We start from the raw sequence: 14,427 nt of genomic DNA on the forward strand, positions 1-14,427 counted from the left end.
TGATTTGTATATGAAAGGTGATACGTGCTACGGAAAACAAAGGCGATTGAGAGTGTCAGCGGGGGCATGCAATTTCACTGGGATCATCAGGAAGGGCTAAAATGAGAAGGCCACATCCGTGCCAAAGCTTGAACAAGGTTGTGGGGGGGACATGCAGATACCCGGGTCAAGAGCATTCCAGACAGAAAGAATAACCAGGGCAGCGCTGTGTGGTGGGCCTGCCTGGTGTGGTCCAGAGATGGGAGGAAGCCAGGGTGATTGAGGGGCATGGGAAAAGGGGAGGGGATTAGCAAGTATGGGGAGAGAGCCGAGGAGTGCGAGCAGTTTTAGTGTGTGTGTGAGGTGCGGGGAGCAGAAGCTGGATTTAAGAGAAAATGGCAAAGGAGGAATTGGAGACAGTGAGATAGACAACTCTTTCGAGGACTTTTGCCGCGAAGGGATCAGACACATGGGGTAGACGCTGGAGAGGCGAGTGGGGCCAAGAGAGGACTTTTTTGGTTTGTTTTTAATCAGGGAAATAGCAGTGAGTTTGGACACTGCAGGGAATCATGCTGCAGAGAGGGGAAAATGGTGGTAAAGGAAAGAGAGAGGGAGGTGTTGGAGCGATGCCCATAGAGAGGTGGGAGAGGGTGAGGTCTGGTGATGGGGGAGTGAGCCTCATGCGGGAGCCCGGGTAGTCTGTCCATAAACACTTGGTCAATGCCCCAGTGCAGGCGAGAGGGGAAATGAGGTTGCGGGAGCTGTGGGGACTGCCTCCTGCTTGCTCCCTCCTTCCCCAGTGACCTAGGAAGCAAGGTCATCAGGTCAGTGAGGAGGAGAGGAATGTCAGAGACTGGGGGGAGCGTGCACGAGCCACCTGAGATAAGGGACCGTGGCCGGACCAGCAAAATGCGGAGTAACCACGCAGCCCTGAGGGCCCACCAGAGACCCCTGGTTGTAGAGGGAGAACCTGTCCCTTCATGGTGGCTGTGGGAGGGGCCACTCAGGAGCCACGTTTCTTACCACATGGAGGGTGTTGTTCTGCCATGAGAGAGAATTAATCAGACATGCGGAGAAAAGCAGAGACAAGAGATGAAGGGACCGACTTCTGTGTTTGCGTTTCTGGTTACAGTGCTCCCCAAGGCCTGGCTGTATCTCTGTCCTTCTTACAGTCAGACTGTTCAATTCCATGACACACCTCATTGTACCAGCTATGGAAACATAAATCCAGCTTGAGTGGCTTCCACCAATGCAGGGTTCATTCTCAGATTTGAAAAAAATGTCCAAGGGTGGACCGTATACAGCAGACCCCAAAGGCATCAGGGACCCAGGCTGCTTCTATCTTTCTGGCTCATCACTTCTAGCACTGGCTTCTGTCCTCATGGTCACAAGATGGCTACGGGAGTTCCAGCTATCCTTTCTACATTCCAAACAGAGAGAATGGGAAGGGCAAGGGGCAAAGGGCATTCATCCCAACTGATTTACCACCCTCCCCCAAAGGATTTCTTGGGAGCTCCACAATGATATCTACTGCCCTCTTTTTGATCATCCCCAACTACAAGAAGGCTGGGAATGATTGCTTTCTGCTTAGGCACATCCTCACCCCAAATAAATCAGAATTCTTTATCAAGCAAGAAGGTAACAATGGGTATTTGGGAGGCAGCAAGCGGTCTCTAGCAAATCCAGTGGGTTTCTAATAAACTCCTTTTCCCCTTGTCTTTCTGGAATGGATTCCTGAAGTATACAAGTAAAAGACTTGAGAGACACTGAGGAACCACAATAGGTACAAGATGGGTTGAGATGGGGGTGCAGAACAGAGGCTGCACACAAGATGGGAGAAGATGAGTTTGGGGATCAAGGCTGAGCCTACCATCTTAAAGATACAGGAGCTGGATAGAAGCATCTGTAAGACAGAGAACTTTCGAGAGGGGTGAGGTTAAAGTTAATAAAATAAAAGGGTATTTGGGCAAAAAAGTTTGAGATTTAATACATCAGTTGCTCTCAATCTTTCTTTTGTAAGATGGTATCTTTTTAACTTTGTTCTTTTTTTATGGGCTTTTTCCTAACCCATTCCATATTCCCTGTCACGCCCATGCAAATAGTTGAGTTTTTCTTAATCATTTTTTGAGAAAATCCAAAATGACAAAAGAACTACTGTGAATGAAGCAGCATTTTTCATTTATACATCACAATAGCCCATATACACATTTGAAAAAATAGATATACTGCTATTTATTCAGCTGACAGAGGGTGCTTGGTGCCTAAAAGGAATCAGGCTCCTCAAACAGTTTCATTTCATGAGACAGGTCACAAAACACTCCAGTGTCATTCCCTCAGTGAGATCCCCCCAGCCAGCCTGTTTAAACTTGCCCTATTTTAGTCATTCTGGCAGATCACTCCTTTTTTATTTTCTTCCTAGCCCTCATCATTCTCTGATATTACTTGTTTTCATATTTATTTGCTTGTCTGGGCCCGTCTGCCCCAAGAGAATGCAAGCTTCACGAGGGCAGGGAGCTTCTGTGTCTTATTCATCACTGAATCCCCAGCATGAGCACTGTCCTGGGTGTCAAGTACGTTTTCAGTAAATATTTGGTGACTAGTATTTGTTGAAGTCCTCCATACAGGGCTTGGTACACAGTAAGTGCTCATTAAATGTTGACTCTCACCATCACCATCATCACCATCATCACCATCATCATCATCACATCACCATCACCATGACCATCATTGTCATCACCACCATCGTCACTGCTGTCATCGGCACGGTCCTAAACCGATAGCCCCAGGGGCCAGATTGGGCACCACTGACAGACACACGCCATAAACATTTACTTTAAAGACAAAAAACGTCTGCCAAGATAGTCTGAGACTTGGACCTGGGGTGTGTCCCCTTTTCCAACATCACAGCGCTGCAAGGGTAGCAGAAAGTCTGTGAGACCTCAGGGACTCCAAGCCCCGGAACAGAACAAGGTCAGATAATCCCTCCAGCAACGCCGTGGTTTCTGATTTTCTCACGTCCTCTCTCCATCGGGGGTCTCCTCCTGTCCCCATCCCCCGTGCCCCGCCCCACACACCCTACCCTTGCAAACTGCTGGCGTTTCCTTCTGCACAGCAGGGGCGCCGGGTCCACTTAGGATCTCTGCTTTTCCTTGCTGTCTCCAGATCTTGCAAGTATGCGGTCAGAGGAAAATTATTTGCTACCTAGAGCTCCCTCTGCTGATACGCCGGGTGGACGATTCGCTGGAAAACCCGCAGGTTTCAGAACAGCTGGGCGTCTGGCGGACTTGTCACCTGCCTCTGCCTGTGGTCTGATCAGAGGCTGTTTCCTTCTCTCCGCCGCGGTGGGGCGGGGCGGGGTACAGGTGATGCGTGTCCATGGCCTCATGTGCTCCGGGGTCCCCGGGGGCTTTCGGCATCCCGGCTCTTCTGACCCCCAAGAGCTCAGGGATCCTGGTGCTCACCTGCCTGCTCTTGCGGGAGAGACTCGGGGATAGTCGCGGTGGGACCATGTCCCGTGCATAGTTCTCCCACGGACACTCAGACACAGGTGACCGGCGTTGACGACGTCTGTTTGATGCAGAAGTGAAACTAAGGGGAGGTTTTTAATTTTTTAAGAGCAAAGTCAGGGTCAATTTGTAGAGTCTGGGTAAAAACAGGCTCTAAGAAACCAAAAAGACACAGACACATGATTAGGATTAAGACACATGTATTTGACTAAATGTGAGTCTTCGTCTGAAGTTTATTTAAATTCAGAAAGCACGTCAGGCTCTGGCTCTCTGGTACCTTCTGTCAGGACAGCTTGAGGGAAGGGAGAGCATTCTCTACAGACCAGCCTGCCAACGCCACCAGGCTAACATTCCTTCAACCCTGCCATCAGCTAGTGCCAGCATCGTATAGGAAATATCTGACACTGTTATATGCAATACCCTGATCCCCTGCCCACCCCTCCCCCCAGCAGCCTTAGGACATAGGTATTATTCTTCTTCACCTTCTACAGATGAAAATATTGAGATTCAGTAATGTCAAGCAACTTGCTTAAAATCACACATCTAAAAAGTTGCTGAGATGGTGATGGGTTCCATGAAGCACTGGACTCCAAGTCGCCAGCTGTCTTGCTGCTGGAGGAACTCACCAGGCCCATTTCTGCCTACCCACCTGTGACTGGTGTTCATTCCACTACCACTGCAAAGTGCCAGAGAGAGCAGAGAATGAGACGAGGTCCTGGCATCTTCTATCAAAACCAAAGACTAGATTTAGTGCTGCTTCCTCCAGGCAGCCTTCCCTGACTACCCTCTTTCCCTCTGATATTTTTGGACACTCATAATTGATGCTGCCCTGCTGTTATTAATAAAACGAATAATACCTAACATTTATCGAACACTCAGTATGTGCCAATCTCTGTAGAGAAAATCTTTACATGGGTGATCTCATTTAATTCTTATAAGAAATCTAGGAGAAAGGCCCTGTTATTATCCCCCATTTTATATATGAGGAAACTGAGGTATAGAGAGGGTAAACAACTGACACTAAAAGTCTCAGTTTAAAGCGGCAGAGCTGGGACTCTGTTTGGCAGTTCCTTGAGGGTGAAGACCCCTTTCCCCATGATTTCCCTTATAGGACCTCCCTTAGCGCTGGGCACCCCCAGCAGCTCAAAACTACTCATTGACTGATTTACTCTCCCTTCACTTGAAAGTGATGCTTACACAAGATTTGGGGGTGGAGATGGGGAGGGAATCCCACAAATCATTTGGAACTTCTTTAGAGCTCTGGCTCTCAGTTCACACCAGAGTGGGAACCATATTTAAAAGGAAAAATTCCTTAGGGAATCATCTTCATATCTATATCTCGCTTGCCCAGCATGATGCCTGGCGCATAATCGGGTCCAATACATCTGTGTTGAATGACTGAACGAGCTTTAAAAATTCTAAAGAAACTTGCTGCTGTTGCTACAGCTGCTGCTCCAGAGTCTCGGGCAGTTCTTCGGCTCTGTCTTAAACATCAGGCTCCAGGAAGACGCTGGAAGTGCCGTCTGGCTGTCTCGGGGCAGGAAGATGGTCCTGGCGACCCTAGGAGCTTGCCTTCCCGCTCCTCTATCTCAGATGCTTTTTCATCCTGAAAACCTCACATAAGCTGTTTATGGCACCCATAACCTGCCCGGAGCTTTTAAATCTCTTTCTCGCTTGGCTTTTTATGACTCAAGATATAAACAACTCTCTCTCTCTCCAGGGACTTGGGGGCATGGATCCTTAACCTCCTCCTTCATTCAGCCTGTGGCCCCTGAGGGAGCTGAACTGGACTGTGGGCCCCCGAGGACTGTGGTTAAATGTGTCATGTGCAGGGAGCAGATAGCATCATTGCTGCTTAGGGGAAAAATGCAGCAGAGACCTTGAAGCAGAGGGGAGGCCGGAGGGCAGGGGTGCCGAGAGGCCCCGGGGCGGCCTCTGCTGGGGTTGGGAAGCTCTGTTTAGACACTGAAGAAGAGCTCTGGGGACATGATATGATGATCTTGGGGACCATCTCACTCAATCCCTCATCTGGCATTAAAGACACTGAAGTCCTGGGAGGGGAGTGACTTGCCCAAGGTCACGTAGCATCACGGTGGCTGCATGGAATAGACAATGGTGGCTGCCTCCCCTGCACCTGTTCCCTCCTTCCCATAAGACCCTGATCCCTACAGAACCTCCAGGAGGTTGCAGGGAAGCTGGCTTCTCCCCAGTGCCAGAGGTGAGGTATGGGACCTTGGCCAAGCTGATCAGAACATTCTATCTTCCTGTGATTGGTTCAGGGGTGGCTACCAGCTAAAGGTGGTTCAGTCAGAGAGAATCTCTGGACTTTTGAGGAGAATGCTGGGAAATACTGATCCTCCTTCCCCTGGGCTAGAAATGAACAAAAGATACAAGTAGTCTCAGCAACTGATACCAGGCATCTTGTGACACTAACAGAGAGAGGATGAAGCAGACCTCATGAAAGGCAGAAAAGAGAGATGGAAAGGAAAGGAATCCTAGGTCATAGTTTCAAGTTGCTGGATCAAACTTCACCTGATGTCTTTACTCTGGAATGTTCAGTGACATAATCCAGTAAACTCTATTTTTCAGACAGTTAGAATAGATGTTTTATTACTAATAAACAAAATATTCTCAAGTGATAAACAGATGACAGAAGACTCGTGGCCGTAGGAGCTTGTCTCTATCCTTTTATCTCACTGCTGGTTAGGCGGGCTGAGCCCAAAAGCAAGGCCTCTATGCCTGGCCAGGCGGTAGATACTCTGAGGGCTGTGTCTGGTCTGGAGTTTAGCATCCCCACTAGCTGGTATTTTACTCTCCCAGTTCAGCAAAGTGGGTTGGCTATTACATGGGTCCAGAAAGCATTTTCTTGGTGATGACTCTGGCCCCACCCTCATGAACCCAGAACATCTCTAAGGCGATGCGACCTCACAGACAACTACATCTGGCTCCTCCTCTAACCCCCAAACTTGCCCAAGGGGAGACTAAGCCTCACTCACCTGTGCATCCCTGCCCCTGGCCCAGTGCCTAACACAAGTCTGATGTTCATGGATGCTTGTTGAGTGGTTGAAACCATCTTTTTCCCTTCCCGGCTTCCTTCTCTGATGGATCCTCTTTATTCCTCCACTTTCTTCCCCTTGAAAATTAGGCTGAGGTTTAAAAGCATAGTGGACAAGATGCAAAGCCTTCACCCTGAGACCTCGATGCACAAACTGGGGATTTGATCTGCTGTGGTGTTCTCACAGTGCTAAGTCCCATCCTGGACACCCGCTCCCTCCGTCTGCTCCTCATGTGTGCCGTGTATAAAGCCCTGGGCCGGAGGACGAGGGAGGGAAAGACTGAGTCAGAGAAGGCTGGTGATGAAACTCGAGTCTGTTGGGATCGCCAGTCTAAACCCTCACTGACAGAGGAGGAAGTTCAGGCCCAGGGAGGAGTCCTCCTGGCTCAAGGTCACCGGACAGTCCAGCCAGGATGGGAAAACTCCACTTTACAGAGCAGGACGGTTCCCCCAGGAGCTGAGCCCTGCGCAGACAGGAAGACAGACTTCAGGATGGATGGGAAGAAGGACCGGCTGAAAGGCTCCGGGGCCAGACTTTGGGTCTTGCAGCCTGGGAAGGTCGAGAAACTCCACGGGGTCTCCCTTTCCTCGCTAAAGCACTTGCTTGCCAACTGGGTTTCGAGTCCCTTGGCTTGTGCATCCTTAGGGACCAGAGAAGTGACTCAGTGAAGCGCTTAGTACATCGTTGGCACTAGGGGGTGGGCTGTGATTCAGGAGTCACTCACAGAGACTCCTCCATAGCCTCCTCCCCGCCCCTTCAAGCCAGGGATCCAGGCTGCGTGAGACCCTTCGGTGGCCCTGACACTCCTGAACCGTTTCTCACGTCTCCACCCGCCCAGCAGTCTTTGTGCCCCTGGAAGACCCCCGGCCCGCACACTCCGGGGCGGGGAGCCGGCTCCACTCCGCGCCTCGTGCTTGCTTCCACATGGAAGGCGGGAGCTCAGGACCCCCAGATCCTCCTGACCTCCCCTCGGTCCTGAGCGGGCCCACCCTCCGCCAGAGCTCCCCCCGTTTTTCTGCCTGTGCCTCGTTTTCTCTGTCGCGGGAACTGTCCCCCTTCCCCCCACCTACTCCCGCTCCTGCCTTGGGGTGTCTGTCCTCTCTGCCGGCCCCCACCCCCTTCCCTTCCCTCCTCCTTTCTCCTCCGTCGCTCCGCCCCCAGGCCCCGCCCCGCGCCACCCCGGCCCGCGTCCCCTCGGCCCCTTCGCGGTCAGCCGGCCCCCCGGCCCCGGGAGAGGGTGTGGGGAGGGGAGCCCCGCGGGCAGGCACCCCCGTCCCCGCGCGCCCTCCCCGCGCGCGCGCCCGGCGCCCCTCCGCGGGCTCGCGCCCCCGCCTCCCGCCTTCCCCTCCTCCTGGTGACGTCCGGGTCCCTGCCCGTCTGAAAACTCCGCGCCGCGGCGGTGGCGGCGGCGGCGGCGGCGGAGGAGGAGCAGCGGCGAGCCGAGGCGGCGGCGGCGGCGGAGCGGGAGCCGAGCGGCAGCCGGCGGCCGCGGGAGGCGCGGGGAGCGCGGGGGCGGCCCGGAGCGCCGGGGTCCCCGCGCCCCGCTCGCCCGCCGCGCTCCGAAGATGGTGGCGGCGCCGTGCGCCCGGAGGCTGGCCCGGCGCTCGCGCTCGGCGCTGCTCGCGGCGCTCACCGTGCTGCTGCTGCAGACGCTGGTCGTGTGGAATTTCAGCAGCCTCGCCTCCGGGGCCGGCGAGCGCCGCGGGGGCGCGGCGGCCGGAGGCGCGGAGCAGCCGCCCCCAGCCCCGGCCCCGCGCCGCGAGCGCCGCGACCTGCCCGCCGAGCCGGCTGCAGCCCGAGGAGGCGGCGGCGGAGGACGGGGGCCCCCGGCGCGCGCGCGGGGAGGCGGCCCCGGAGAGCCCCGGGCGCAGCGGCCGGCCAGCCGGGGGGCACTGCCCGCGCGGGCGCTGGTAAGATGCCCTGTCGGCTCGCGTCCTGCAGGGAGGGAGGCGGGTAGGAGGGAGGCAGCCCAGACCCCACGCCCCCCAGCCCTTGAACCCCAGTCTCCAGACTGGGACTCCCCAAGCCTGCTGGCTCCGCATCTCTTCCCCCGGAAGCCGGGGTGGGGTCCCTGCCAAGGCTCAGGGGCGGTGGGCTGCCCCATCCCCACTCTGAGGACTGCCCCCTTGGGGTCTGGGGAAGTTATCTCCGGAGGAGGCGCTCTGGGGGAGGCTGGGTTCCTGTTGCCCCTCACTCTTGCTGGCGCCCTGACTTGCTCCATGCATGTGGCTGCCGGTGGCTCGCTCCCTGTCTGAGTGCGTGGATCGCGCCGGGCATCCTCGGCCGCTGCTCATGGGTGGTGCTCGCAGCATCTCTGGTTTTCGCCGACCCAGGTGCAGACAACTCCGTCCCTTGCTTGCAGCCTGGTTGTCTTTGCTTGGCCTCAGAGGGGGTCTGGGATCGGTGTCCCAAGTCTCCAACCGTGTCCCTGAATCAAGACTCAGTCTTGGGTGCCTAGTCTTACTTTGGGTCTCAGGTCACCCATCCCTGGATGTCTGCGGTCTCCTGTTCTACCTTCTCGAGACATCTCTAACCTTGCCCTCTCCCGGTGCCCTCTCCGACTTTCTTTACCCTTCTCCTCGTTGGTTGTCTCTGGCTCTCTGTCTTGTGTGTAGCTGATTCCTGTCACCAGCTGTGTGTCTGACCACACCATCACGACTTTGGCTCCTGTGGGTTTTCTTTGCCCTTCTTTGGTGTGAACAGTCTGGGCTCTGAAACTGTTCCTTCCATAGATCTGGGGCCATCTGGGTGTCTTCCTGTCCCCAACTTCTCCAGGGATGCTTTTCACACCTTCTTTGGGCGGCCTTGCTGAGCCCACTGAGCTAGGAGCACACAGGACAGGAGGTCACAGTCCCCAGCGCTGGGCCAGGGTCTCAGCACTCTGTGATATGAGTGTCTGTCTTAAGGCATAATGATGTGCTGAGTATCTGTCTGTGTCTTCATTATACCGCTTGCCTATAGGGATTCTCCCAACCCTTGGGGGACATTAGACACCAGGGGGTAGTTTTAGGATCCTTAGGCACTGAATGCATGTGTCTGTCACTTGTCACTTTGGGAGCCCTCACTGAAGGCTGCCTTCGGACACAGCGTGATGCTTTTTGATCTGCTCAAGTTCTTTGGAGTCACCGGGTTGCCGGAGTACGACTCTTTGTGCCTGTGGGCTGAGCCAGCCCCAAGACGTGATTTGATGGCATTTCACGTTGCTGGCTGGTCTGTGTGGGTAGTGGGGAGACGTCTTTCCCCCCTTTGTGGGGAGGAGAGTGGAGTGAGATTCCTAATGGAGAACTAGAACATTCCCAAAGTCCTGCGGCCTCTTATTCATAGCAAAGGGTACTCCCAGACATGCCTTTGAACTCCTGGAATGGATAGTGATGTGTGGGGGCAGAAATGCAATTAGAAGTTCTTTCTGGATTTGGAGCCCTACTGGGGGGTGGGACATGCGCTGCTGATCCAGTGTGGGAACACATAGGGTGGACATGGGGGGCATGGGACTTACCGTATCCTTTGCATCTGGGCTTCAGACGGGCGTCAGGAGGTGCCTTTTGGGTGCAGATTCCACCTGTTGAAACAAGTGGAGAAGGAAGGAGGCCTGGCTGGCTGATTTCTTCCTGAGTCCCTGGCATTTTGAGTACTCTGTCCACACTCCCTCTGTGTGCGTTCAGTTCAGTGTCTTATTCTCTCACCTCCCAGCTCAGCCACAGAGAGGTTTGCAATTGGGAACGTGGGTGGGAGCAAGCCATTTTTCCTTTTGTATTCTTGTTGGAGTTCCAGGTCCAGTCACAGAGTTGCTTTGCCTTCCTGAAACTCTGCTTTCGTAATGTTCAGGTTCAGTTAACTGTCCCCCCACCCGCATCTCCCACTGTCTCCATTTCTTTACCTTCCGATATAGACATACGCTAGGAATTTTTTCTTTTGTCTATCGGCGTCCCTTCTTTGTGGTTGTCTACCGTGCTGCTGTTCACTGTTGTCTCTCCTGGATTTGTATTTTATTTTATCTGCTTGTCCGACTCCTCTCTTTTCCCTCGCCCCACATCTACCCCTCTGCTCTGCTAGATCCTGAAATCACAGCGCAGACATGCTGGGTAAGAGTAGGGGTCTGTCCTCCTCTAGCTGTGCCCACCCAGCCCCTGTCCTTCCACGGAGCTCAAGGAGACCAGAAGGGGGCAGGCTGTTCCCAAAGTCTGGTGTCGCCTGAGCTTGGGTTGCAGGCTCAGAGAGGACCAGACCATTTTGCAAGCCACTGAAGCCCCTGCAACAGGTGGTTTGTTTGCAGACCCTGGTGGGGGGGGAGGGCTGCCGGCATGATGCTTTGGAGGGAGATTCAGGAGTGGGACATTACAGAAAGCTTCCCTGTGATTTTCCACATGGCTCTCGTAAAGCGCTGGTCAGGTACGTGCCTGGAAGATGATGCTTCGTCTGTGTGCTCTGTTGCGGGCGGGAGTGGGGTGGAGTAGGCAGTTGTGGTTCTCGCATGCAAAGGGAATCTGTGGCCCTGGTGGCAGTGGTGGGTGTGTCCCAGAGTGTCAGGCGGGCATTGTGTACAGAGCATTTTCCAAACCAGACCTCGCTGCTTCCTTGTGCCCACCCTCCCAAGGCTTCTGCGCTAGCTCCTTTTGTGTTTGGGGAGCTGCATCCCAGTGGAAGGACCTGATTGTATTTTTGCTGCATTTTAAGAAGCCAAGAAGAAACACCCAGTTTCTCAAGCCGGAGTCAGAGAGCATGAGGATGAAGGCAAGATGGGCAGATCCATAAAAGATTTGCAAGCTCCCCTTTTCCTCTCAGCCTCTTTCAAAGCTCTTAAAATATTAGAATTATTGGGTGGATTGCAGATGCGTTTTGTGGCTGTGACACTGGTTCTTTCATTGGGTATCCAGTAAGCTGTGGATTGTGCTGTCATCTCTGAATTTAAGAAACCGATGGGCTCACTTATAAAGGGAGGGGAAACATTGGGGAGGGCGTCAAAAAGATCACAGCACAGGTTCTGAATAAGATTTTGAAGAAAATGAAAGAGAGCTATGTGTGTTAATGTAACGAATGTTCATTGATCCGCTTGAACTCCTTGTACTTATTGCTTGTGCCCTTAAATAAACTGATCTTAGTGAGTTTCATTTAAGAAACCTAAGTTTCTACTGCCCTTACACACAAACACACACACACATAAAGTAGAATAGTGTTTCTGTACTGTCTGACTCCTTTGAAATGTTGATTTTTCGGCAGAAATTCCTCATACTTCACATTACTCAGATAACTCAGGACTTTTTCAGACATCGGCAGTGACTTTGAAAAATTGGTTCACTGTATCCAGATTGCCTCTGGTTCTAACAGGCTCAGAGGCATAGCTTTTCTTTCTATCCAAATGTTTTGAGACCCGAGAGAACAGAGGGTATTTTATTGATGGTTCGTTTTTTTTACACCCTCAATGGAGTTTTATTTTGCTTCTGCAATGCATTACACTTTGTGTACAGAAATATGCATCATTGAACAATATTTATCTTACTGCAGATGTTGCCATCTGCTTAATCATATACTGGAAAATGTTAAATAAAATAGATAAATAAAAGTAGAAATATGCATAGGTATATATATGTAATTTTATATATATGTATATAAATTTTGTGTGTGTGTGTGTGTGTATATATATATATATATATATTCACTTTCCTTCCAGTCTTATTACACTTTAGACATTCTCTCTAGTTTGTCAGATTTTTTTTTTAATCTTCCGGAAGGTTGAGTGGCAAATGCTTGCTATTTTGCAAATAAGAAGCCAAGGCAAAAGTTCCTGTTTGCTGGGGTTTTTTCAGCTTTGATCCATGGTCTTAATAGAAAAGAAAATTTGGTGTCTTGAGCTAGACCAGATACCTGACATCCGTGTGTGTGTGTGTGTGTATTTTCCTCAGAAAACAAAATATACTTAAGGATATCTTTGTGGTAAAGGTCTGCCCTCCTACCCAGAGCTATTTATAACTGGTGGGGCCATAAATCTCCCTGCAGAAAGGCTGAAATGCACAGTGCCCACATAACAGGATGGCATGGGTAAGGGCTGACTGCGTCTCTATCTTTTGGTTAATGCTGCCCTAAGAGTTGTCACTTATGATAACTCCCCCTTTTTTTTCTTTTGCTTCTCCTCCTTTCTATTGACCCTGGTCTCCGTCTATCAGAAACAAAGAGGAAATTCTTTGGGGAAAATAAAAAGTAAATAAAACACAAACTCCATCCCAACAAAACCCAAGTTCAAAGGAAGGGGTGTGGGTACAGGAGAAGAAGTCACAGGAGACCGTGTGCCAGGCCCCAGCGCAAATGAAAGAGACCTCCATTACGTATCCTGGAGTCTGACACACCTGAGTTCCAATTCTGGCTCTGCTGTTTGCCATCTCCCTGATCTTGGGCAAGTCATTCTAATTTTGTTCCTCTGTAAATTGGGGTGACCTCATAGGGTTGTGTGAGAAAGAAATGTAATAATACGTGTGAACCGATTTGTGCCTGGCACATAAGAAATGCTCAAATGTGAGCTGTTGTTCTTAAAAAGAAATTCTTAGTATGTTTGAAAATAAGCAATTTTGTCCAATTATGCATTTACGCAAAGTAGAGTTTGAGTGAAATCCAAGACGGTCGAATGCATCCAGCCCCTTCTGTGTGTGCCAGCCTCAGAGCAGGATGGAATGTGCTCGAGGAAGGAGTAATAACATTTATTGAGCGCCAGCTGTATGCCAAGCAAACTTTAGGAGTTTTGCGTACATTCTATTATTAAACGCTCACCAAAAAAAAATAATAATTCAAGGTGTAAGAAGGAGTTACCCAACTCATAGGAAATTGAAGCCAAGGACACCAGGCTAGAAATTGCCAGCCTTATGAGTGCCAGTTATGTGGCAGGAATAATGAGGGCTTTGCAAACATTACCTCTCTGTCTCAGTGAGTCTTCCTGACTCTGTGCGATAGGACTGTTGCTGTCCCCATGTCACAGATGAGGAAACTGAGACCCAGAGAGCTGAAGCAGCTTGCTCCCTAAGATTACCATCCTGAGGAATAGCAGACCTGAGATCCAGACCCAGGCCTGCCCCAGTCCAATTGATTTCTGAGTGCCTTGTCTGTGTAATTCTTTGAAAAACCCTAAATGCAGCCAAATCATTCCTGAAAATCTTTATACCACTTTTCTCACTTCTTGTTGCAGATTCCTAAAAAGGTGCTAACCCTAGAGAAGGAGCAGATAGGCAGTTTTCATTGAGTCAGACCCCTAACTAATGAGACAAATAGAAGGATAATAATAATAATAATAATAATACCGAGATGGCAGTTATGATGTTTCAGGCACTGTTTTAAGTCCTTTGTATGTATTAACTCATTTACTCCTGCAGGGCGGGTCGCAACAGTCATGATGCTCATGTCTCGCCAGGCCCTGTTCGAGGTGTTTCACAAATGTTAACTCATGTAACCCTCATCGTACGTGAGGAAGCCGAGGTATTGGGAGCCTAAGCATCCTTCCCAGGGTCCACGGTTCTGAATGGCAGAGCCGGGGTTTGAACCTGGGCTGTCCGTGCTCTTAACTGCTCTGCTCTACAGCCCCTCTCTTATAAGTGTCTTGTGGAAGTCCCCGCCTTGGAACCACAGAACTCGTTTAAGGAGGCACATGGGTGATTGATTTGGTCGTAATGCCCAGCCCCAAGGACATTTTATGGTTCTGGAAAAGATGGTGTCACCCTAGAGTGAAATATGCATCGTGCCCACCGGGGATGATGGGCAGGAGGAAGGAGTTTTGAATTCAGCTCCCCCTAGCCAGGGGAGGAGGGGGAGAGGGTAACATGCAAGGTTCCTTGGCCGGTGGAGACAGCCTTTCATTCATCAGCGGCCAGCTTCCTGCTGCTCAGCTCACCCGGCTGAACCGCTCT

The 14,427-nt window shown here is 51.5% G+C and overlaps 1 protein-coding gene across 2 annotated transcripts in view; it reads left to right on the forward strand.

Moving 5' to 3' along the window:
• The first annotated feature begins 8,055 nt into the window (after nt 1–8,055).
• The window catches only part of XYLT1 (xylosyltransferase 1), a 300,963-nt gene continuing 294,591 nt past the window's right edge, over nt 8,056–14,427 (forward strand). For both annotated transcript variants that reach the window (XM_004441858.3, XM_087417020.1), the window contains exon 1: nt 8,056–8,451. In XM_004441858.3, coding sequence (XP_004441915.3) covers nt 8,107–8,451 — 345 coding nt within the window. In that variant the 5' untranslated portion in view covers nt 8,056–8,106. The remainder of the gene's footprint in view (nt 8,452–14,427) is intronic.

Source organism: Ceratotherium simum, chromosome 26, assembly GCF_057802395.1.
Source record: "Ceratotherium simum simum isolate JZ-2026a chromosome 26, ASM5780239v1, whole genome shotgun sequence".
Lineage (NCBI taxonomy): Eukaryota > Metazoa > Chordata > Mammalia > Perissodactyla > Rhinocerotidae > Ceratotherium > Ceratotherium simum.